Source organism: Trachymyrmex cornetzi, unplaced genomic scaffold (genome assembly GCF_001594075.2).
Source record: "Trachymyrmex cornetzi isolate Tcor2-1 unplaced genomic scaffold, Tcor1.1 scaffold147, whole genome shotgun sequence".
Taxonomy (NCBI): Eukaryota; Metazoa; Arthropoda; class Insecta; order Hymenoptera; family Formicidae; genus Trachymyrmex; species Trachymyrmex cornetzi.
The window spans coordinates 2,591,113-2,617,863 of record NW_017296059.1 but is presented as its reverse complement, the minus strand read 5'-3'; the positions used below and the strand labels follow the sequence as shown (position 1 = coordinate 2,617,863).

At 37.4% G+C, this 26,751-nt stretch overlaps 1 protein-coding gene across 1 annotated transcript in view; it reads left to right on the top strand.

Moving 5' to 3' along the window:
• LOC108757574 (zinc finger protein 608) overlaps positions 1–26,751 on the top strand; it is a 141,718-nt gene that overhangs the window by 57,305 nt on the left and 57,662 nt on the right. The window contains exon 2 of the mRNA XM_018502035.1: positions 1,999–4,440. Within this exon, the coding sequence (XP_018357537.1) occupies positions 2,674–4,440 (1,767 nt within the window). The 5' untranslated portion in view covers positions 1,999–2,673. The remainder of the gene's footprint in view (positions 1–1,998; positions 4,441–26,751) is intronic.

Below are 26,751 nucleotides of genomic sequence, written 5' to 3'. Positions count from 1 at the left end.
AAGGAGGGGGGGGGGGGGGCAGGCAGAGAAAGAGAGAACGTCCCGGAGGGCTAGACGAGGAGGTTGCACCACGTCGCGCGCCCGGGGTGAAAGCCGGAAGGTGGAGAGGAAGAGGAGGAGGAAGCGGGTGGGTAGAGCGGGTCTCTAAACATGTCGTTATATCGAAGCTAACAACCCGGTTTACGCTGGCTCTCGACTCGTTCTTGAGTTCTCCCAGGAGAACACCGGCGAGCAACGCGCGCGCGTTTCGCTGGTTACTGGCCGCTGGCCAAGTGCTCCTGAAGACTTATCTGGCTATCGAGCATTGTTTATGAAAGCAATGTGACTACAAAGTGACGCGCGTAGTCTTTCGAGTAGACCAGCCGCGACGCCAAATTAATGCTGTCAAATTAATTGGAGTCTCAAACGGGCGACCGCGCCCTCCTGTCTATCGTAGCTCGTAAGATACTTTTGTCTCGGTCTTCTAATTTTACTACACAATTCTGAATCGCTTACTCCGCAAGATTTTCTCACTTTTTTAAAGAATATATAGCATATTTTCCCCCAAAACAACGAATTTTGCCTTTACCATTGTTTCACGATTGTTAATTAATTACTTAAAAATACTCTAAAACATATAAGTGTGGATTTAACATCATGCCAGTGTTTATATAATTCTCATCGTGTTGATGTTGATATAAACTCCAAGATGGTAAGGATGTAATACTAGTTTAAATAATTCAACACCAACATAATATTCAGTTCACCATGTTGGTGTTGATGAAACATCAACACGATGAGAATTTAACACCCATGATGTTAAATCTACTATCTATATTTTTTAAAGTGAATGCATGTACAATATTATCGAAACGTTCTAAACAAAGTTAACTTAATTTTCACAAATTACTGTTGGTATTTTTGAATTTATCGAATAAAATTTTGTTTTCCTGTAAAAGATAACAATAGAAATTAAAATAAAAAAGAAGAGTGTTTAAAATTTATACAATATCTTATTAAAAATACTTTTTCCTGTCCTTGCGATAGAACGCTCTTAAATATCAGGTTTAAAAATAAGTTCTAGTTTATAAGAGAGCAAATAATAAGGGTTAACTAAGATATTATTGCAACAGTGCAATATCTGTTTATGGCAAGATTGTATAACAATTTATATCGCAGATAGGTTATTATTGTAGAGAAATAACGATGATGATCTCGTCTTTTTTCTAAAACAATAATTATGCTACTGGAATGCGTCTCATATTAATGACGAGTGGCACTATCAAGCTAAGAATGTGCCGCCACGTCTCGGCGTTGTTTTACAAAAAAAAAAGAAACGGAACGGATTGTGCTTGCCTTGCTATAATGGAGTTGCTCCATTCTCGTGTATCTATTGCTATCTTATACACAGCATTTACGGTATATACAGAAATATAATATACCATGGTATATACTATAAGCAAGTAATAATAATTATTTCAAGTATTTCGAAAGTTTATATAATATATTTCAAAGCATTAAATTTATTCAAAATATTTCTAATAAGTTTAATACTTTAATCAGGTTTATTAAATTAAATTCGATTTATTTATTATATAAAGTTGCTTTTTTGATCAATTTTGTTTTAAAAAAAAAAAATTTTTTTTGTATATAATGAGTTTTTCCTAAATTTGTAATAAATATTTATATTTTAAGATTATTACAAAGAAGATATATATATATTCTTTGTTATAGATACTCATTACTTAAAAGTAATAAATAATAGATTTTTAAAAATAAAAATATAAAAAGACTCTTGTAAAATTTTAATACTAATGAGTGTAAAATTGTAAAAATAGGATTAATTAATGTAATGAAAATATAATTAGTGAAGCTGAAATCTATAAATAACAGGTGAATATTAATCAGACATCCCGGAATGATTGCTTCGACAAGATAATCTTAAGCTAATCCGTTGTGATAAATTAATCGTTACACGTTTAACATCGACGTTGAAGGGAATCACTTACGTTGTTACAGATCGGAAACACGTCGATCAGCCGAGGCGCGGTTCCGTCGGGAAATCGAAGGGAAGAACCGCACGCTAGGCTGACTGGGAGGATCGTTTCGGGGGACATGGCTTAACTCACGACAAGTGGGAGACAGGTGGAGGAGCTACCATCCTCGGGTCTCAGGATTCCGAGAACGGCGGATGGTCGCCGAGATTTCCTACGACGTTGGAAGTAATCACGAGTGGTGTCGGGTGGTGTGTTCGTGATCTAAGGGGGGGGCTCAGTGGCTGTGATCGTGGTGTTGTGTCGGGGATCAGTGTGTCGTCGGTGAAGAGTGGTGAGAGATATATCGGGTTACGCGTCTCAGCTACGCGAGTAAGAATTAACGACAGGGGCAAGTGTGGTGAAGAGAGAAATCAAGGTGGATAAGGTGTACACACGATAACCAAGAAGTGGAAGACGCGAGGAGGAGAGAGAAGAGAGATACGGCTGGGATATATCGCGAATTACGTCGAGCGAGAGTAGAAGCGAGAGAGTAAGTGATGTGTTCGATGGACGAGGCGCGTCTCGCGGGCGGTGGTCGGGGTAATGATAACGCGTGTAGTCACGCGCGCTACCACTACTATTACTCGGTATCCAAAGTGAGAAACGGCAGGCAGTCGGTGACCAGGCTGGCGGGCGCCGGGGAAACGTTTCCAAGGGCATGGCGACCACGCCACTAGGCGGTCGCCTCCCTAACGTAAATCGTAAAGGACCATCTCCGTGCATCGGTGGTGGTGGTATTAGTAGTAATAATAGTAATAGTAACAGTGGTGGTAACAACGGCAGCAACGGCAACACCAGCAACGGTAACAGCGGCAACAACAACAACAACAACAACAACAACGGCTTAAGTAATAACAACGCCAACGGCGGTCAGTCAAGGAGGCAAGAGAGAACACTGATCGGCAGGGAACACCGCGATCATCGTCACCATCACCATCACCATCATCACCACCATCATCACCATCATCATCACCATCAGGGTCGTGACAAGTCATCATTGTCATCGTCGTCGTCGTCGTCGTCGTCGTCGTCGGGCCAGCAGCGTGAGTCTAATAAAGCAAGCACAGTGGCTGCTAACGCCGGTGAACTGGATTCGGTCGCGACGAATGCGACCAATAACTTTGAGTACGACGACAACGAATGGGACATTGGCATAGGTGACCTGATAATCGATCTTGATGCGGACATTGAGAAGACGAGGGACGAGAAATTGAGCTCGGGGACAGGCATGGCTTCTACGCCTGCCTCGGCAGCATCGGCACCGAATAACGCGAATCATCATCAGTTACAAAACTCAGCAAGTGGTCTCAACTCAAACTCCTCGTCCTCGTCCGTCCCGTCGACTGGCACGAACGCCGGAAGTCAATCGTCGTCGTCGTCCTCGTCATCGTCGTTGTCGTCGTCCTCCTCATCATCCTCATCCTCATCGTCTTCTTCTTGTGGGGTGAATTCAACGCGTTCCAACAGTCCCCCCGGGAGCGGCAGTGGCAGCGCGAACGGCACCGGTAGCACGAACGGCGCCGGTAACGCAAACGGTACCGCATCTGTAGTCACCGGTAATAAGCAAGCGTCGGGTGTGAACGTGAGCGGCGTAAACGCCGTCCACGCTAACGCCGGTAATCCCGGCAAGATGGCCGTTGAACATTCGGCCACCGTCGACAAGGGCCTCAAGATGAAGATCAAGCGAACGAAGCCCGGTACGAAGACCAGCGAAGCCAAACACGAGATTGTCAAGTCGAACGAGATCAACGGTACCGTCTCGTCGCAAGACTCGAACAACGGCACCGCTGCCTCCTCGACGTCCTCGTCCTCGGCCGTCGGCTCGACGTCCGCGTCGGCCGCGGTTACACAGAACTCACAAAATTCGGAATGCGGCGCGGTCGGCGGCGGACAGTCGTCTTCGTCGAACAAGTCCAAGCCGAGCCACTCGCCGGCATCCGCTGGCGGCACTGGTGCCGCGCCCTCCTCCACCGCTGGCTCGAAACGCGGCTCGAGCGGTCATCGGCGTGACAAAGCGCGGGACAAGCACGAAAAACCGCAGAGCAATCACACACCCCAGCAAACGAAACCGGAGATGAACGGTACCGCGCGACCGACACCGCAGGGTCAAAATTCGGCCGGTGGTGCGACGCAGTCTCAGGGCCCAACGCCGGCCGCCACGGCGCCACAACAGACCCAGGGACCACCGCCCAGTTCGAGGACAGGTTTCTCCGTGTCGCAAGGCCCCGGGCCACCCGCGACCAGCGCGGCGGCACCCTGTCCGCCGCCGAGTCCGGCGAGCGCCACGGCGGCCGGCGCGGCGGCCAAACCGGAACAGACCAAGGTCGCCGCGGTGCCGGGTCCACCGCTCACGACCCCCGCCGAGGAAGCGATGGACACTGCCGCTAGTCCTCCGCCTGCGAAAAAAATGAAGACGGAGCCAAAGGTAAGTCACACTTTCTATTTCGAATTCATCGCGCACAACGTCATCGACCATTCAACTTACTCGGAATTAGCGGAAAGTCTTATTTTTATCAAATCAATTTGTGCTCATTTTTTTTTAATGTCAATCAAGACTTCATAAATTTTTACATTCAAATTATAATAATGGATTTAAAAGTTGATTCAAATTTATTCAAGGTTGGTCGACTCGAATAATATCTCGTTATTTGTTTTCTGAAAAAATTAATTTATCAGCAACTATTTATTTTCTTTGGATTTATTGCTGGAAAATTATTAATTGCTCAATGTTTTCGGCTCGAAATATCGCAAGGAATGATACTTTCTATGTATATATTGTATATTGTGAATCTGGAATATTTTATATTACATATATTAATACTATTAATAGTATTACATATATTATTCAGCGCTTCATGTTCTTCTCACAAGGAAACACATCTAAAGTTAGATATTCTGGTCGTATTCGTCGTATGGATCCAATTTACCGAAGTTAGCAGCCGTAAGCTGTGTTTGCTTTATTAGACTCACACTGATCCGACAATGACGACGATGGTGACGATAATCGCGTGCTTTCTCAAATTTTGATGAGCTTTCAACATGTTGTATTCTGCATTGAGAATCCCATTTGATTAAACTAATCTCTTGTTTGGATATGGTCAAATAAATCCTTGATTATTGCAATAAAATAATTTAGTTAAAGCAAAAAGTTTAATTATTGTGTAATATTCTATACTTGTTTTCAATGACAGAAGTAAATTGTTAAAATAATCAAATTTTTTCCTTCAACTAAATTGTTTTTAGATCAGTTAACCAAATGGGATTCTCAGTGTAGACTCGCATAAAAGACACATATTTTTTATTTGTGCCTATATGCACTTCCAGAGGTTGAAAGAAATATCTCTACTAAAAAAATCGGTTATTTTCTTTCGAATATCGTCGATTTGAAAAGAAAAATTTTTTTGAAATAAAAGTTGAAAACAATTTTTAGAGAATTTTTTATAATAATAATTTTGAAAAATTTATTTAAATAATAAAATGTTTATTTATAAACAATACAAATTTAAAACAAATTTTGTATTATTATTATACAATTCTCTTGAAACCATTTTTAACTTTTATTAAAAATTTTTTTTCCATCTTTTACAGTTTTGATATTCACTTCGAAAGAAAACAACCAATTTTTTTTCAAAAGAATGTTTCACCTCGTAAAAGTGCATTACATGAATAAAAATATGTATCCCTTATTTCGATCTAAAAAATATAAAATTAAATATTAAATATTAAATCATCAAAATCAGAGAACACTTCCGGGTGCTTCCTCATCAGTCGTAAAGTATCCGTCATTAGTATCGCGATTTGAAAACAACGGATACGTCTAATTAATTTTTCTTTCTCTTTTGAGAGAAACAAGCTAAATTAAGTTTACGGATTTCCTCTTCCCGCATAAAATTGCGTACACAAGCATGTTAGTCGGGATACAAACAGGGGAATTCTTTTTATCTCTTACACGACGCATTCCGGCCGGATATGTAATGTTGATTTCCGGCAGCTCGTTAGTCGCCACGAGCTCGAGCAGCCCCTCCTTCGATCGGTATCTTCGTCTCGTCGGCGGCGACGCGTAACGCTCGTACGCACCTAACTTGCTTGCGGCGCGGTGAGATGAGAGCTGACACGAAATCAATTACATAAGTTCATATGCATAGAATGCGAACCGATAGTCTGCATGATGAACGCGCGTGCATGCGCCAATACTGCGTTCCGCTGCGTGCATCGGAAAAAGTTTTGCTTGAAAAAAAAAAGGGAGATTACATGGAGGAAAAAAATACTTAAAGTGTTACATTAGAAACTCATGACATGCAGTTAATAAAATAATGGATCGTTAACAAGGTAAATTTATTCAAATAAAAATGAGTGATTTCAAATGCAAATGAAAGAATGCCATTTCCTGCAGTAGTATATTTTTTTTTAAATATGATTGATGATTCTACAAAACGTAGTAGAATACCATATTTTTCTATTTTTATCAAAGTATCTAAGATTGGTAAAATATTGTAATTGAAATTGAATTAGTTGCAAAAATTCCTCCTTATCTTATCTATTCGTAAATTGAACTGAAAGACATTTCAAAGAATCAATATCGCCTTGACGTGCTTTACGTATTTGCTTCCGTTTTATTCTATGTCGGGGTAGACTATCGCCGTGACACTTGAATAAATAAATCCGCTTCTCGAACGCGACGGGAACGTTATTGTAAAATACGAGCTTTGGTTTCTGTCGCGAACCTCCGCGCGAGCGTTACGCGCATATGTATATCTGAAAATAAACGCGAAGCGAAAAATATCGTTTGAGAGATACGGCAGAGCGCCATAAATAAATCTCGTCTCGTGCGGGTTTCATTCCCCCGATCCACAGCCATCAAAAGTTGTGCATTATTTTCCCTCGAAGAGATCTACCAACGTTATCGTATTTTACGGTCGACCGGACACGACGAACGTCGGATGGCTTTTCTTATTGGGTGTGCATGACAAATTTTTCCCTGAAAAACTGGATCTTATCTAACTACGACCGCCGTGCTTGCCTTGAGAACATACACTTTTCAAATCCAGTTTTTCATTTTCTCGTTAATTTGTGGTTAACGTGATGATAATGTAAAAATGGTATTTTTCTAGTTATACTCTAAAAAATGTTGGTATGGATTTATGCGGTATTACATTCACATCAACATATATAATTCTTATTATCATGTGTTATCATATGACAAAATAGATTATTATTATATGACTAAAACATGAATTTTCAAACATCGGTTAAACTTTAAATAGATAGATGAGATATTCAAAACACCTCAAACAAATTTTATCTTTATAGTTATATTTTTAATAGCGTACATAGAGTTAAATTTATATTATTTATACTCTTATGAGAGAGAAAGAGACTTATTCACCTAAAGGTTAAATTTAGTTTTTTTGTATTAATGTAAAGTTAACGTAAAACACTAATTATAGTGACGATTCCTATTAGCTCTAATTTCGAATTGTTAAACATAAAGAATCCATATTTTTTTTTTATTTTTAGTTCTTCCTATGTTGGTGTTAATAGTTGCTTTCCATTTACACTAAAATTCAGATAATTCTCATTTATAACGTTACAACTCAGTTCAATGCACGTTCCATCTCATTCCGACGAGTAAGATAGACAAGCTCATTGAATTAAGTTTTTATAATACGCACAAGTTCTAGACCGTGAACTTTATTGTTTATTGAGCTCTTCTTAAAGGCCGCAGCACAGGCTTTTACATAACACTGTATAACACTTAAATCATAATGGGCTTTCTATAATAAGTCATTACCTAAGCTTAAGTCTTAAGCCGCAAGAAAATGACCAATCACAGTCAAATATGAGGAGAATAATCGACTGATTGGTCAATTTTCTACGGCTTAAAGCTTAAGTAATGGGTTGAATTGTAGAAAGCCTGTAACAGAGTCAACTAATCAGAATATGAAAAGAAGGATTCTGTTTAGTTGATTCTCTTGTGCTTTACGTGTTACGCAAAGTCTGTGCTGCGGCTTTAACTTATATTAAAAGTGAGGTTATAAACCTGTGTGTTACAATTTTATCAAAAAAATAAGCAAGTATAATAATGACGTTGTTATAGTATAAAATGCTCACTGAGTCATAACTTTAGACTCAGTATTACTTGTGTTAAAAATGGAAAACAATTATTATTAACATTAACAGTGAGAATTATATAGATATACTGTATAGTCTTAAAATTAACACCAATATTATTTAGAGTGCATGGTATGACTAAGGTGATAATTTTGTAATGAGTTAACTTTTAAAGTTATCACTACCATACCATCAGTTTAGTCATCTATCATAGCTAAAAAAAAACACAATTTTTACATTATCATCAAGTGAGGTGAAGTCTAAACTATATATAAGTCAACTGGAAAAACCGAGCCTTAATGTCGCGCATTTTTAATATTCTGCCTTTTGAAACGTTTGAAATAATCGAAATAGTAAACTCATCGTTCGCTCGAATTCAAGCGGGCTTTTGCTCGAAGTTCGCAGAATTTTAATTGTCATTTTAATCGGCGAGGTATTAAAAATTTCAACCGTCAAATCGTACGGGTCCGTAAACATCATCGGCTCTATATTTCGCGAGGAATATTTTCCGAATGTATTGGAATTGCTGGTAGCGTGTACGCAGGACATTGTGTACACGCGCGGAGTCGTGAAATCCGCGCGTTTTCCAACGGAACCTCGATGTATCTCTCGCCTTGGCACACATCGGGGCCCGTTGTCGTTCTCGTCATCGTCGCACCGCACGTACGTGTTCGTTCGCAACCTTGTTCGCGAGTCGCATTACGCCGGACACGTATTCGCGCGTCAATCAACTCGCGTACGTGTCGCGGATGCGCTCGCGGATCGTCCCGGCTCGGTTCGGCTGCAACAAAATTGGGAGGACACGCGCGTATGCACCCGCTGCGGAAAATCCAACGAGTGTACACGTCACAGTGTTAACTGTTAAAAGTTCCGGTTAACCGTAATGACGCTCCTTCGTGCGCTCTAAAGAGAAAGAAGGAGAAAGAGTTTACTAGCGGCAACAAAGTTGTGTACCCGCGAAGATTGCAGCTTCGAAGCTCGAATCGTAAATATCTATTTTGCAAGAAATAGGAATAAGAAAAATTCTGCGCTAAATTGAGTACAATATTCTATTTTAAGTAATTTTTCCAATCATCCTCGACGTTGCCGACATTTCATAGTTAAATGCTAATAAATTTTTTTTTTTTTATTCATTCCTTGTGTTGCTGTGTCACTTTTTATCTATTTACATATGCAAATCGTGGACTCTGCAAGCTGTAATTTTAAATGCAAATTTTACGTATCGATTTCACAGACAAATACTGTATAGATTACGATAAATATACTCTTTGTTGGTTTAATAGACGCTACGTGATGTTTCAATATATATATTTCGTCGAGAGGGTATAAAGTTCAACCAAGATAGAAATTGGCACGAACTATTTCTGTTCTTTGTACGATGATTGCAACGAGTATTTTCACTTGGCGTCTCTTCGTCGCTATTCACGGTTCATGGCAGCCGCTTTGTCGAAGCCGTTTTGAAAGTATACCGACACGTCGATACACAACCGATTGACTCGCATCATCTATTATTTACCGCCCGATTCGGCGAGTGACATCGATACGACTGCTCGCCATTGTAATAACGGCGTCATTATTTTTGCACACTGCGATTTGCCGGTGATATTATTAATGATCACCGTGCTATCCGAGAGAGGTAATATTTAACGAACGTATATTCATGTGCAAACAAGCGATATGTAATCTCTGTCCCCGCAGTCTATTGTTTCCCAACCTCATAGTTTTCATTGGTATTTCCAGATTTCGTTTCAAAGTGTATTCAATCTTCCATTCACCACTTTTTACTTTTAACTTTCGATTATCAGATTTCTATTTATTTTTAATTCTTAACATTTAATGACGATTAATTCTTATTGTTTAAAAAGAATAATTAAAGTTGGGCTTTTGAGATAAGACTTAAACAATAAAAGAGAAAACGGGCAATTAAGAGCCTAAACTCGCAGTAATTGGAGCAATTATATCAACAATATATTTCTCAGTACTACATATATATAACATACGTATATCAAACGTTTCGGCTTAATTCAAGCCATCTTTAGCAGTCTAGTATAATAAAATCTCTTGATAAATAATTCCAGACATCTTAGTAGTCTCGTATAATCAAAATAATCAAGTGCAGCACCGGAGTCTCCCAGATTACTAAATCTGAACTATATAACCGTCATTTAGCTTCGACTAAGTGCGAGCTACTGCACAATAAAATACTGTAACTTAAATCACGATCGGCAAAAAGAATTTCACATCGCCAAGCATCTCTCGCGACACATTCACTGAGTGATTTGGTAATCAGGGAGACTCCCGTGCTGCACTTGATTACTTTGATTTGCTACTACTTGAATTGTATTAAGGAAGTGGTATTATACGAGACTATTAAGATGTCTGGAATTATTTATCAAGAGATTTTATTATACTCTTCTCTCTCTCTCTCTCTCTCTCTCTCTCTCTAGACTGCTGAAAATGGCTTGAATTAAGCCGAAACGTTTGGTATTTGTTATATATATGTAGTACTGAGAAATATATTGTTGATATAATCGCTCCAATTACTGCGAGTTTAGGCTCTTAATTGCCCGTTTTTTCTTTTATTATTTAAGTTCTTAATGCTTGTTTCAACAATTTTTGCAAAGAGTCCTCAACTCTCTTGAATGTTCCATCCCGTTCTCGATTCATTCTGGACGAATTCGAAAATTATCGTGAAGGGGATAAAATTTAAAGACCATCGCGTGATTATGACGATCTCATTTAATCTTGTGTCGGTGGATTTTAATAATTTGGATGTGCGATTAATTGAGCCGTGATGAACGAGTGAATTAACGCGCGGGGAAGGATCTGCTTGACGTGCCGTTTGATAAATATTTTTGATCGCGCCCCCGTCGACTCGGAATTGACGCTCATCGATGTCGAAACGGGTGCGGAGGTTGGGCGAAAGCCGGGGGACATGGCATGGTAGCTTGAGCAAAGTGGCATCGTCGACTGCTCTATGCACCGAGGGGAATAATCCGTTATATCCCTAGTGTAGAGAGAGAGAGAGAGAGAGTTATGGGTTCTCAAATTTTCTCCATGCGTATAAAAGTGTTCTGTACTATTCTGATAATATTTAAGTAATTGAGACAAAGCTTTTATTTATTTATCTCTATATAATATATATTTTTAAATGATCTATTAAATGATTACAATTGAATGTTGGAAATTTTATTTCGTTTTTTTTAGGAAGTTTTCTGTAAGTGAAGAATGTTGATTTGTATTATAATTGTTGAAACTTAATATTTACAAGTGGAGTAAACACAAATGTATTGAGGAAGATACTGAGAGACGATGTTACTAGCAGATTCATATAAATTTTACTGCTATATTATATAATAATATATTATATAATAATAATATAATAAAGGTAGCTTAATTAATATGAAGAGTAAATTTGCTATTAGATAAAATCGTTTTAGCGTATATAAATCCTTATAAAACTCGTTAAACCAAAAGTTTAAATTGTTTACTGCGAAAGCACAGTTAATTAAAAGTTTCATTACTCTCATGTTCATTCGAGATGCTATTAAAAACCGCGTTGTCCGGCGTTTCCGCTAGTTACATCATGAGGAGTCAGTATATGTCGATAAAAAGGGCTGGGTGATTAATCACAAGTTTTAATTGTCATAAACTTTCGGGTCAATCGAATTATCGGTTTTCGTGTCAGTCTCTCTCTCTCTCTCTCTCTCTTTCTTGCTCTCTTTCTCTGTCGATGTTGCAAATGTTTATTCTGTGTCGCTTTATTATTCATCGCTTGACCCGTGCTCATAAACTGCTTACAAATATCGGATATACAAGAGTTTTCCAATTAAATGAACCGAACTCACAAACGTCATCTCTCTCTTTCTCTCTCTCTCTCTATCCCTCCACCTCCGCGTATCCCTTTAACTCACGTCGCCAGAAAAGCAACAGCGGAATAAACAGATTACATTCTCCCCGGAACACATTTTTGCCCCGAAATTTACTCCGCGATACACACCCATTTCCCGCACGATGTCACCCACCCATGTTCAACCCTTCTTCCGCGTCGTCCCCACTCTCGTGAGCGTCGCGACGTCGTCGATGCAGGCTGCACAGTGCCATCTTCGTGTCCGCGCTTTCGCCTTTCCTCCTTTTCCACCGAGCGAATTTCTCTCAAGTCATTGCTACGTCACCTTTCCTACTCTTTAGATTTTCTCTCTCTCTCTCTCTCTCTCATACACACACGACTCTTGCGGGGTTGGCTCACCAGATTACTTCGTTGGTGAACGGTTGGGCAAGGTTTCGTCTGTGATGGTCGACGAGCCCCTAGAAGCGCACCGACGGGATCTATGTCGGTATTGGTGCACCAGAGCCGGCTCTGGGTCTTTCACCACCCCTGATAAACGAATCGTGTGACTAGAGAGCTCTGTTTCCGAAGAGAATCACATATTTGTTTTAAGCTTGGAACACATAAAAGCGAAATCCACAGAGTTTGCAAGTTTTTTAATTACTGTGAGCTTCACTCCATATTTGTTTTTATGTATTAAATCTTTACATTTCGTTATTTTCTCATAAAAATACATTTATAAATATTTATATCTAGTAAAATAGTATCTAGAATTTCTAAATTGAAAAAATTTAGGAATTTTCGTCAAATTTATGTGCGACAAGCTTGTTTCAACTTTTGCATCTTGCAAGATGGAGAATATGAATTTTATTGGAATATCCCTTGTTTATTTTTCCTTTTCATATAATAGAATATAATGTTATGTCCAATATTTCTCCAATTTAACGCTTTATCACTTTTTCTCTTACAATTTGTAACATGTTTCATTTGCTTATTTTAAAAACAGTAATTGTTCACGAGCGATTCATTTATCTTTCATTTTTTTTTCTCGTATTATCACACATTTCAAATATGAAAAAGTTTGGAGAGTTTAAGTAGAACTAATTTAGTTATAAGAGTTCTCAATTCTTTTCTGCTCTGTAATTACGTTTTTTCCATTTTACATTTTGTAAACGAAACAAATATATACTTATTTTGAAAAGAGTGAAAAACGAGAAATTAAGTTTAGCGCGTGTAATTATGAAGTATAAAACTAAAAATTATCTCGAATGAAATAAGCACTTACTACTGATATTTGCGAACAATAGAGGAAGATGAAGAAATACGTCCATCAAAAATATCCGCTTTCGCAAGTTTCTATGCATTATTGGAAAAATGTCAACTGATAGAAACAGCAGTCTCAGAATTGTTAGAAAAGCGAAAAACATCTCGTTTCGCATCTTTTTTGTATATTTTAAACAAAATGTCACTTTTTGTCAATTTTTCACAATTTTACTTTTATATCTTTTCAATGGTTATTTATTTACTCAAATATATGGATCTAAAGTGGATTCCGTGGCTTCTAGAGCCGGCCCTGGTCGGTAGCGCCGCTACCACCGGTGGTTTGAGTGAAATTGGGGTGGTCGGGAGAGAAAGAGAGAGAGAGAGAGAGAGAGGGAGGGCTGGTGGCTGCTCCTACGACTGTGTGTCGGTGGGGAAATGTTGCAGGAGCGGCAACGGGGGTGCAAACGGCCTGGGCATGGAGGGCGAGAGGAGCGGTCGACTGGGTAGGGAGGGCGGGGGTGAAATCAATACTCTGCGGTCTCCGCCCCCGGGAGTACACGGATGAATACACGGACAAACACGAGCGCCGACGAGGGTAGCTCGTCGGATTTCGCCCGTGGTAGTGCGCCGTTCCGCGTTCCGTTTTCGCCCTTTTCCCTCGTCCTCCGCCGCGCATCTGCGAACCCTTCCATCCTCCTTCGCGTGTCTCCCTCTCTCTCTCTCTTCCTCTCGCCAGCAATCCCCTTTCGCCACCGCATGTCGTCGCTGCTTCCCGCTCGTTATAGTTGACTGTCTTACTAGTCGAGGACGTCGACATGCGAGATGCCGTCGAAAGTGGGATTGGCAGTCGGCCAATCGCGATCATCGGAGACGCCGTTTGCGGTCGTTTGGGGATAAATAACAGGGATGAATTGCGAAATCGCTTCGATGCGTTTTCCCTTTTTCCCCCATTGCACAAAAAAAAATGATTCTTCAAAAGTGATCCCCCAGCGCGGATTTTTTTATTTTCCGTTTCGCGTTCGGTAGTAACAAAAGCAACTAATGCAATGTGATGAAATAACAGAATTGTTAACGGAATGCAATTGAGTTGTGGCTACAAAAACATCAATTTCGAGTTTTATACACTTTTCAGATTGTCGTGATTTGTAATAAAAGATTTTGTGATAACGAACAATTTTCCTTTCTGAAGCTTTTTACGCTGTAATTTTTTAAACGCTTTTGATTTTATCAGAGACGAAAAGCTGGTACCTTGATAATTCATTTTCTTTTTTTATACGTTTTATTCCAGATAATGAGCTCAGTACTTCTGATCGCGATTAAAAATACGATTACATTTTTATTTTTTATTTCATAGTGCATATCTAAGAAATGTTATATGAAATTTATTTTCAAAAAGGTTAGTCTTCTCTTGTATAATGGCATTTTTTTCTTTAGATTTCTCATTTATATTTTTCTTATGATATAGTGAAGCAAAATGTTCATTGTTATTACGCTAAAATTTTCGCTGGTTAGTTCGTATGTATTCCCTTGAGGGATTTCGAGCACATACCCGTGAAATTCGAGAACCATGAACGGGATTTTAAAACACCGCTCTTCGCATTGCGGCGAACATTATCTCCACTTAGTGGATAAAATTCCTTTTTTTTTTTAGCGCTGCCACCATCCGCCGCGGAGGTGGCTTTAAAATTTACTTCGCGCACGCCGGAAGGAAAGTCCGTCTGATGCCGTTTCAGAATTATGACGCGGGTTGTAAAGCACGGACGGCAAGAGAGAATGAAAGAGAAAGAAAGAGAGAAATGTGCTTTCATCCGAACGACGTTCTAAAAAGATCTTTCATAGTCGCGGCAAGCGCCGTTAGCCCTTTTTCTCGGTCACCGCTCCCGTCCCTTTCACGCGACATCGCTTCGCGATAATGCAAGCGAAAAACCAGTGCTCTTTGAATCGACATCTTTTTGCCAAAGCTGTGATCGCAAAATCAAAGGTATTTGTATCCAAAACATTTTATTTACCGATACGCAGTGATACGCGACACGCTTATGTGTTCGTTCGTTTTGTACGACACGTCAAAAATATAAGCTTTATCGCATCATATAGATATTGATAAATAAATCATTTCAAACATTAATGTGTGTGTGTCAATACAATTTTTATATCACAATGGTTTTATTTCTTAATTACGGGAAGACTTTAGGCCTCGTAATGTTTTTCTGCGAGCTATTCAAACCGTCAGAATAAATGTACAGAAAAAACAAATATTAATTGTATTCTGAACAAAAAATTTCTACGCAAAGTAACTAGCTATACCGAATTATATTTTCATATTTTTTCAAACAAGTTTTTCTTAAAGATGTATTTTTTATCAAAATGGAAAAATAGTGAAAAAATTACAGATATTTCTGTATTGGAAAGTATAATAATATAAAAAAATTGCGATATAGAACCTGAATTATTTCAATAAGTAATAGATATGTTTGTAAATATATAATAATTAAGATAAAATGAGAAAATTTTCATTTAAAATAAAAAGTTGTGTTAAATATAAATATTGATTTTATTGAACTTTTTACATGTTTTCATCTTTATATAAATAAAAATTTCCAATTTCAGTCACTTTTTGTAGAAACTATACATTCTTAAACGAATTTAATATCTCCGATATTATTCTTTTTAATTGATACTCTTCTTTATGTGTTTAACAATTGATATTATATCCTTTGCGAATCGGTTATTGCGTCATATTATTTCGTTACATTTATCCGTTTTATCGTTAGTTACTTTCTTTTTCGTCTACTCTGAATTTTTGGCAAAATGTTAATTTCGATATGATTCGCGAGAATACAATCCGCTATTAAACAACGATCAGCAGAGCAGTTAAAGACGGGTGCAGCGATAGGAGCCGTAGTATTATTACCCGATGCTCCTATCTGCTGCATCAATGTATCGATTCTCGATTTTCGATATACGATATCCCCGTTCGCGATCGGTTTTATGGCTGGTCGACGCGATTTCGTCCTCGTCGCACCGCAAAGCCGCAACTTCCATCAGCCAGCTCAACGATATCAACGGCGCGCGGTGGACGGCGAGTATTCACGTTCGATATTTCGAATACATCTATCTCGCATGTAACTCCGCGTTTTCGGATGAATTTGTCGACTGCCTTCAATGATATTGACATGATGTCTCGGGAATGCTGCGTATTTCTCGAAACATTGAGATTGGAAAAAAATCATAGGTGATAAATAACAAATCTGTACACTGTTAAATCTGTAATACAGTTTAACTTAATTTAAATCGCGACTACTCCTCTACTTAATATCGTTATTTTATACTAAATCAATGGATAAAATATTGAGTAGGAGTACTTAAGTGAATGAGTAAAAGACTTAATTTAGGTTAAATTTGACTATAGATTTAATAGGGCAATACACTCTAAAAGATTAGGTATGTTTAACACCATGCGATGTCTGTCATTCTCTTATCTTAATATTCACACCAACATGTAGATTTAAAACCTCTGATGTTTGCATTATATCATTATGATGTGGATTTAAAATATATGTTAGTATTAACACCAACACGGCGAGAGGAGATTATATAATCACATAGTGCTAAATCCATACATTCATATTTTTTAGAGTGTAACATAAAAGAATAATATTTGCGTTTGATAACTGTTATCACATTGAAGAAACAAGTAATTGAAGCTTCGCCCAATATAACAAGTCTCATTGCCATTCTTGAGTAGAGTTTTTCCAAAGATATAAAGAAGAAAATTTCGTTAGCCTTGTATGCATTCTGAATTTTCGAGATAAGAAAGATTGTAGGAGAAGATCTGAGCATAGAAAGAATTTTAAAGGTACGCAAACATAATTCCTAAGTAGGATGTGTTGAGATAATTGGGGTATGCAGGTACTTTTGACTGCGCGGATGTAAGTACGCGGAAAAAAGTAAACTTGACGTGTCGAAAAGTCCATAGATGCCACACCCTCGGGGCAAGACGCTCGCATATGCACACCCAAGCGTAGCGACTCGCACACAAACAGGAGGGTTGGTTAGGAGGTACCATGGAGTAAAAGGAAAGAGCGAAGCGAGAGAGAGAGAAATGAGGGCGAAAGAGAAAGAGCCTCGGAGTGCCATTCTGCTTACTGAGGCACTCACTCAGGGACAGTTTCAGATGTCTGCGCGCCAGAAGATAGGCTTAAAAATCACGATCTCTTCAACACGTATTATGTTTAGTTTTTTATTGTTTTATATTTATTTCTTGCTAATAATTAATACGTGTTATTTCCACGTATTTATTACAATTTTAAAATACATCCGCGTTTTGAAATTAAAATGTAATATATCAATGGAAGAGTTTTGCACACCGCAATGATGTATTGAGAGAAAAATTTGAAAAAAGATTGAAAGAAAAATGGTTGTACTTACTATAATTTAACTATAATTTATTATCATTTTTTGGAACAATCATATAAAATAATATTTTAATCCGGTGCAATTTTACCCAACATTTTTCCAATACTTTTTTTCTTGCTTATAACTTTTTTTATTAATAAAGATACACATATTTGCTTAATATCGTTATGTTCCTTAATATCTGGCATTTTGATTGAGAAAAAATTCTTTACAATATATTCATTTTATGAAAGTTATAAGCAATTGATTGAGTTGGGTATGCCATATCCAAATGTGTCGTCCCCGTAGCACTGAAGAATTAATATTGAATATGTTGAATATGGTAAAAGACATGTAATCAAGATATAACAGGTTACACGTTTATGTTGTTTATCTGAAATACATAAAAGTATTGCGGGCATCTCTTTGCATGACATACCCTGAAGTAGCTATCTTCTTGATTACCGTCTGATAAGCTGCCACTGTGTTTCATCCCCTTGCTCGTCGTGAGAGACGTACGCAAACAGTCGCGAAGGGATGAGACGTTACTGGTTATAAAGGGCAGAGAGTGCGTATTGAGAGTGCGAGATTTCGAGAGAATGAAATCCGCCATGAGAGAACGATTGCGAACTAAGAGTGCTCATTGTGTGCGCGTGTATGCCGAGGGTGAAGCGAAGGGCTGAAGTACAAGGGACTCGAGGAAACGGCGAGGAGTTTTCGAGGGTGTCAAGGGTGTCCGCAGGGAAATCGACGATTCTCCCCTCCTAGAGACGAGGGCACGAATAATGTGAATTTCTCGAGAAGGAGGGTTCATGATGAGCGATCGCGGTAATTAAGCGTCTATTGTAATTAAAACGCCACTTGCTTTCAACCTCGCTCTTTTTTCACCGTGTCTTCTTCCCTTAGTATCGGCAGCTGTCTCTTTTGAGCTCTCGATTGCAATTCGATGATAGATAAAAACGGTTAAGATAAAACGGTGTTTTATTGTGGCATTCGATAATTGAATATATTAATTCGTAATTCGATATTATAGATTGTACAATACAATAGATGGATTATATGGATGAATACTGTTTTATGCTCTCGAAGAAAGCGATCATAAAACAAAGTATTACACAGATGGAAATTGTGATTGTACTTAGGGACATGTTCCATCTTGGAACACACTAATTATTTTTTATAATAATAATAAAATTTTTAATGTTGGTTGCTCAGTCATGTGTTATGTTATTTTTTAACTGACGTAATATAACTGAGCGGCCAACATTTAAAATTTTATTATTAAAAAAATAATTAATGCTCTCTCAAAGTATAACATGTCCGTAGGGTACCACAGTCTCTCCTGGAACAAGATATTCTTCTTATGTAATTATCCCATACAAATATTGCAAATAAAATTGTTTCTGAAATAACAAAAAAATTTTTTTTACATCTTTTTTAGTTTTTCCATTTCCGTAATGAAATCTAGACCTTCAAAAATACACACAAGGAGCGATTCAAGGATTGTTTTCTCTCTTGTATTTACGGATCTTAAAGTGCTAAATTATCAACATAAAGAAAATAAATGGTAACTTTCTGTCGTTCAATTTGTTGTAAAGAGAATTTTATTGCAGCTGGAAGCCCGAAAGTGACACTGATTTAAGATTCTTTCATTCTCCTCTAATACGTTTTGGCCGTTCAGGGATAGGGATGCGTTTTCGATCGAATCAGAATGAATCTTAATCCCTTCCTCAATAACTCCGAGATGTCTATCTCCTGCGCATCGCACAGGAGAGGGTAAAGCCGACAAGGTTCAATCGAGAACAGTAGATTACCATTACAAGGAAAGGAGGAAGGGGTAACACAGAATGGTTCTCCAACATGTTGAGTTCTCTCTCTATCTGTCTCTCTTTTTCTCTTTCTCTCTCAGAACTGTTTGAATATTAATCGACTCGTTTGACTTATTTATCAGTCCTTTCGTGCCACAGGCACGAACGGTACTACCGAATCTACGACATACCCGAAGGGTAGAGAACTCTTTTCAAGGGACATAAAACGACTGTTCCATGACCGCAAGTGAGACAGCCGAGGGGTAGTGTGTGTTGCTTTGCACATAGGGTGTCTCGAAACGACGCTCGTCATGCATTATGAACGAGCGTAGGAACAGGGCGGAGGCTGAGATTAATTTTATCGCGACTACACGCGGATTCTATGCCTTTTACAGCATCGATCGAATAAACGTGACACACATTCAGATGAATGGCATGTTATTAAAATAAATACTGTAATTTGTTAATAAGAGGATAGATAGAATTTTCAATAGTAAATTGATAATTTTACTTAAATAACATAATGATTGTTAATTGACAAATTAGTTCAATTACACTGAGAAAAAAATATAGTCAATTTTAATAAATATTTAGTTGGCAGTATTCAACTAAATATTTATTAAAATTGACTTTTTTTTTCAGTGTAGCAACTGTTTATAAAAATACAAGTTACGCCATTAAATCGGTTAAATAAATCTCGAAAATCGTAACGAGTGTTCTAACAAGTGCTCTTCTATGCACAATGAAAACCATTTATATTATTTTTTAAAAATGATTCACTCATATATTTCGGTTAAAATTTTATGTTAAATTTGTAACATATTCGAGTATTAATTTAACATAATGGGATTATATTTTTCGTACATTTTATGTTAAATTGATGTTCAACACTTTTTAATGTCAACATAACATAATTTTTAAATTTTTGAGAAAATGAACAAATAACATAAAAATAACTTTAAATCAGAAATTCTAAGATAAATGAATATAATTTGTGTTAATTTAACATATCATAAATGTTAATTTTACTTAAAAAATATGCTTCCACAGTTTACTCACAAACTGTGTTACATTTTTTTGTATTAATTTTTTTTTACATAATATACGTTATTTTTGAACATATCCATCTTGTCTGAAATTAATATAAAAATATGAGTGGGTCGTGTGGAACGCGTGAAATTTATTAAATTTAACACAAATTTTCCAATCGCGATACAACGTTTACACGTGTGAACTAGCAAGCTATACATTCTCCGTGCGATTGTATTCATCTCTGTGGTTGGATTCGCTCTTTACTATGTCCCTCGTCTCAACGAAATATACTTCTCGAACATCTTGTGATATATGACGTACGACTGCGATCGAATGCGTGTGCGGTCGTGCCTTGGGCCGTATGGCGGTATAAGGCGAACATGACGAATAATTTATCGACACGGTCTAACCACCCTTCTCGCGTGTATCGTGTGCGCTGCGTGGTCGTCGACTAGGTTTTAGGGTCCCGTCATCGCGGTTAAGCTCGTTACACCCGAGCACGCGAGCAGCTTAGTCATGCGTGTCTCTTACGCAAACACGACCGCGCCCGTACGCTACGCGAAATTACTCATTTGTCGCCTTAATCGCCGCTTTTGTGTCGCGTTTCGCAGCCCGAAACATCGAGGGGGACGATCGTTAATCGGCCGTGACCACGCGAGACCTTCTTTAATGTTCGATAGCGCAGTCACGCGTATATCTCACAATACATTAGACAATTCCTGATGATATCCGTAATAACGCCGCAGTGCTGTTTTCCGATGAGTTTTACGGGAATTAATAGAAACATTTGTTTGATCAAATATTTTAAAAAATAGATATTAAATAATGAGAAGTAATAAAGTGAATACTAAGTTGTACAATATATACACAGTTGGAAAGTTTGTGTTAATTAACATTTTCACATATCTTAAACGGTACACTTAATTTTTGTTAATTTAATACAAGAATATGTTAGAAAGTAACAAAAATATTATATAAAAATTAATAAAGAACGTAATACAATTTATAAGCAATCATATTTTTTAAATCAAAATTTACATTTATAATATGTTAAATTAACTCGTTTTGTTCATGTATATCTTAGAATTCATATTTAAAAAAAACATTTTTATGCGCGCGCATTATTTGTTCACGTATTGATACATTGTTATTTTATTACTAAACATGTTAAATATCAATTTATACAAAATATTCAAATAACAATCGTATTGTGTTAAATTAACACTCAGATATATTACAAATTCAATATAAAATTTTAACGAGGACTTCAGTAAATCGTTTCTAACAAAAATGTTTTTATTGTGTAAGAAATGAGACTATTATATAAAATTATTTATTTTTTTACGTTTAATAAATTTCTAGAGCGTATAAAAAATAATTGTATTCTTTATCTATAAGGACAATATCTAATCATTTTTGAAACTTGTCTAATCTGGAAAATTTTCAGGTAAGAGCGATAATAACTTTTAAGGCAACTTACTCTACGAACCTATTGCGAGAAAATTGATACAAGAAATACTCCACTTCGAGCCATTTTGTCCTAGAATTCTCAAGCTCGCAAAATTGGAAAAATGATGGGCGGAAAGAGCGCCGGAGATGTAATGCGGCAGGGAGCATCGGGAACTCTATTTGAGTTATGGTTCTTCCCACGTCGTACAATCGTCGGGAGGCTCGTATTCACGTTCCTTATGTTCCTTTTCTGCCTCACGTCTCTGTGTATCTACCGCCGTGAGGAACACAGCACACGAAGCGGTTATCTGTGTAAACCGAGAAGATACGGGTTGGAAGGGATCTTCATAGACATGTCGTTTCAATCCCATAAAAGACGATTTGCTTGACGAATTTGGAATCGAAAGCCGGTATTCATAGTCGAATCTTAATATTTAAGACTGTCTTAAGTACAATTTTAAGATGTCATATGCCTAATTAGATGACTGTTAGCATCTTAAGACATTACTTAAGACAATCTTAAAATAAGAACGGACTATGAATATGGAATACCCAAGATCATTTCTTGCTAAAAATTTCAGAGAGAGAGAGAGAGAGAGAGAGAGAGAGAGAGAGAGAGAGAGAGAGAGAGAGAGAGAGAGAGAATGAATGTGTGTACTATCGGTTATGCATTTCAAGTTATGTAATTAAAGTCTCGATGAATGAACTTTTTATAAAAATTCCATCGCTATGATATTCAAACAACTCGTCATTCTGCACGCTTTGACTTCCGTTATCTGTAATTCATGGGCAATGCGCAATTCTCGGGACATTGTGTGTATACGAGCGAATACAGGGCGCAGGAGTAACGGAATGGAATGCGAATCGCGCCCGGATTTTCATCGCGACTCTCGTTGACTTTGAAAAATAGAGCTGGAATGTGGGTAATATAAAACGGAGCATCCTAAGCCTGGTGGGAACGCGCTGTTATTAAGTGCAGCGGTACCAAGTCTAACGTTCGAGAGATTAAATTGTTCGTTCGTGATTAATGGTCTCTCTCCCTCCCCATTTGCTTTCATTAATTTCGTTTTGTCCGCGATGGAAAGGTCGACTTCCGCGTTGTGACGTCTGCCTTCTTAATTACGCCAACTAACTAACTGGTTATTAAAAAAAGAATTATTTTTATTATTGTCATGCAAATACATTTTTATTAGCTTTGATTTGCTGAAAAGACAACATTGCAGTTACAAGAAAAAAAGAAGGAAAAGCTGTGAGAAAATAAACTTTCTCTGGATACTGATAAATGAAACCAAAATGCACTGCACGTTTATATTTATGGTATTGATTACATTATTTATGTAAAATTGAATGTTCGGTTTAAATTTAAGTAATGTCCAGATAATATAAAACGTTCTGATTTTCGACGTGCGTATTTTTAGCATTCTTTAAAGTTTGAATTTGGACAAAAGTTACCCCATTTTATGATATATTATTAGATTACAATGTAACATTATATTGAGCGTAAAAATTTTTGGTACATTAAATTATAATACGGCATAATATTGTTCGTAAAAATTGGTATAAAGTAAGGCCAAATTTCTTCTTGAATACGATGTTTTGTAATAGTAATTGGAAATTGTATATGCATCTTTAATGAATTAAGATGTCAATCATATATGCATTAGCTTTCCGTATGAAAAACAAGATAGTGAAATATGAAGGGAAGATTCACGATGAAACGGCGCGCGGTTCTGCATGTAACACTACTATATGGATGTGGGTTAATTGCACCGGGAGACAAACGACTTAATTCCTCTCGATTAATTAAGGCCGTCGCGTAATTTCTTCATCCGGTCCGTGAGTCAGTACTGGCCCTACAATTTTTCTGGCGACCGACAGAAGATGTCTCGGTGGAAGATATTGACACGGAGACTATATTAGCACTCTGGAGTTCCAGGAAAGTAACAGGAAGTAACAGTACGATGACTTTTGACGTAAAGAGAAATTCAGTTATAGTTCATTGTTACGGCAATTGCCTTTTCCTGTTTCTCTTTCAATTTCAAAATTATTCGCCTAGATCACTATCTTAAATGCACTCTGAGAACGAACTGTCTCGTTTGTCTGTTTGCAACAGATCTCAAATCTGCGAGCTAATACATTATAGTATGCAATGTTAAAGATTTACAACTTTATTAAGAGTTGCATCTATATTTTTAATACAGAGCCAACTGTGTTGTTTTTCCCCTTATCTCTTAGACACATCGCGTTCCCTCTCGTGTGTAAATAGGTACTTTATATTTCATCCTGGTATATTCTTAGCAGAACTATAAGAGGGCGAACGAAGGCGAAATGAAGCTCTGGGGGAAGAAAGGTGCTGATGTCGAGAGTCACGGTCTATTTGCAATATATCCGATTATCATTTCTTCCCCTTCGTGTTTTCAGACTCCAGTCCTCAAACAGGTATCTCATACTTTGTTTTACAATATTCTTAATAAAACTATAACAGGACGAAGAATAGAATCAGAAGGGGACTGAGACCCGAGGGAAGGGAAGATATTGATGTCGAGAGTCACGGTCCATTTCCAATATGGCCGATTGCCTTTCTCCCCTTCGTGAGCCTCGAACCATCCCGCTTACATGGATATTTTATATCCTTGTCTTGTTATATATTCTTAATAAAACTACGCAGGGTAGAATGTAGCGCCGAGGGCATGCAACCTGACGGAAAGATATCGATGTTATTACAAGATACTCATGTTTCAAGCAACGTTCCATTTCCGGTATTGTCGCTTTTTCTTCTCTTTATGTAAAGGCTGCCGTTGCACGTCTAAGTTTTCCCATCATGTTGCTCTTTTAATAAAACCGCTATAGAGCGAAAAATAGGTACGAGAGAAAAATAGATTAATGAAATGTTCTGCTTTTGTTTAAACTAGAGCGTTGTGTTTCTTCTATAACATAGCTTTTTCAACTTTTTCTAAATATAAATTTAATTATCGATAGCCGGTAGTTGACCGAGCGAAGTTTTGTGTAATAGTTTTTTGATATCATTTCTTTCTGATTTAACACTACACTCTAAACCAAGTATGAAAAATTACATAAATAATATGTATAAAAGTTACATATTTATGATGAAAATATCTATTTAAAAAGTACTTTTATCTCTAATTGTGTAAATATATCTCTTTCTATTAGATAACACAGCTTAAGAAAAATGGCATGTAATTTATTGACGAATTATTACGTAAATATTTCTAATAAATATTTCTATTGTGTAAATTTAACTTGTTGCAAATTTATTGCCAAATTGTTTAATAATTACTATGAAGAAAAAGAATTCTATTTGCAAATTATAACTTTGACTTACGTAAATATATACCTTTTATAGTGGATTCCAAAATTGTTGTAGTTTTATATGTAATTTTTGTTTTTAATAAAACCAATGGTGCTATTTTGTAAATTTTGTAAATCTAATACAACAAAATTAAAAAAATTCATCTTTCACTATACTTATTTAAATTTTGTTGTATTAGATTTACACAGTACAGAATATTAAATACACAATACAAATAATTCTAATAATACAAATAACATCAAAATAACTCTTCCTATATATATAGTCGAAAACAATAAAATTATTAAATTGACACCTTCGATAGTTTTAGCAAAATACCATCGACCGTTGTACGTTAAAAACAGCACGTTTTCGTGCAATTGTAACAAGTATTTTAAAAGTAATTAGAAATTTCTCGAGTGACCTTTCTATTATTGCGATTTCTAACGCAAAATCGCTCAAATGACCAGCCACTTGAACGCGAAATACTCGTTGATCGTTAACAGTTATTAGTCATATCGATAAAGCAGCGTAAGAGCCTGATAATGGTGATAATGAGTGTTCGTTCATTCGCGTATGATAACGCACGTTACGAATTTATTCTCGCTTTAACGGGGCCATCCCACGTCCCCGCAATAGGAGCAACGATGCCACTTATTGTTAGAGTCGACTGGTTAACATTAACCGTAATTAACCCCCGCAGTCTAATGGGACCTCCAAGTAATGTGTTACGTGCACCGCGAGCAACTTCTGTTTCCTTTTACGTGCAACTTCAAAAACCGCACGACTATGAATCATCGTGACCTAAATTTCGAAAAACGTACAAATCAACAGGATAAACATGTATCAGTTTTTACTAATCTAGTTTTGATAACTGATGCCCGACATACTTTCCCATATGGAAAACGATTCCATTTTTCTTTTTCGGGTTTGAATTGGGATCATGAATAGGCAGGGATGCGTTAATCAATTATCCATCTTAAGATGGATAATTTAATACCGGGGTAAAATTACGCAAAATCATATAATAATTCCGAAAATTTGTAAATAAATCTGAAAAGGAAAAGGGGCATAAATTTTGATATGACGAAATGCTGGAATAATTCGAAATGGAAGACGGCTTGTTTCGCTTCCCAAGGTATTTTACGCGCTACCGAGCGTTTCGGAGAAATGGTATTTCGGAACGACATGATTTCAAGATAACGTATTTTCGGCGGCTGTCCCACTTCGCGGATTTCGGGACTTTTGCATATCCCGCGCTATGCTTTGCTTTCGTCGGCCGGATGTAATGTACTTCGGAGTAGACACACATATGTGTCTCGGGAGTCGTCGTGTGCGCGACCCGCTCCGCTTTAACAGCTGCTCGTATTTCACAGCCACCGCCGCTGACACCTGAAATACCAGAACGTATTTGCCTTCTAATTATTAGTTGTACTTCTGAGTTATGACGACGCTGATAAGCCGTGAGACGACGTCGCTTAGAGGCACTTTCGAGGCGTATTTTCTCGACGGTGCAGATTGTCTTACTTTTCGCTGAAT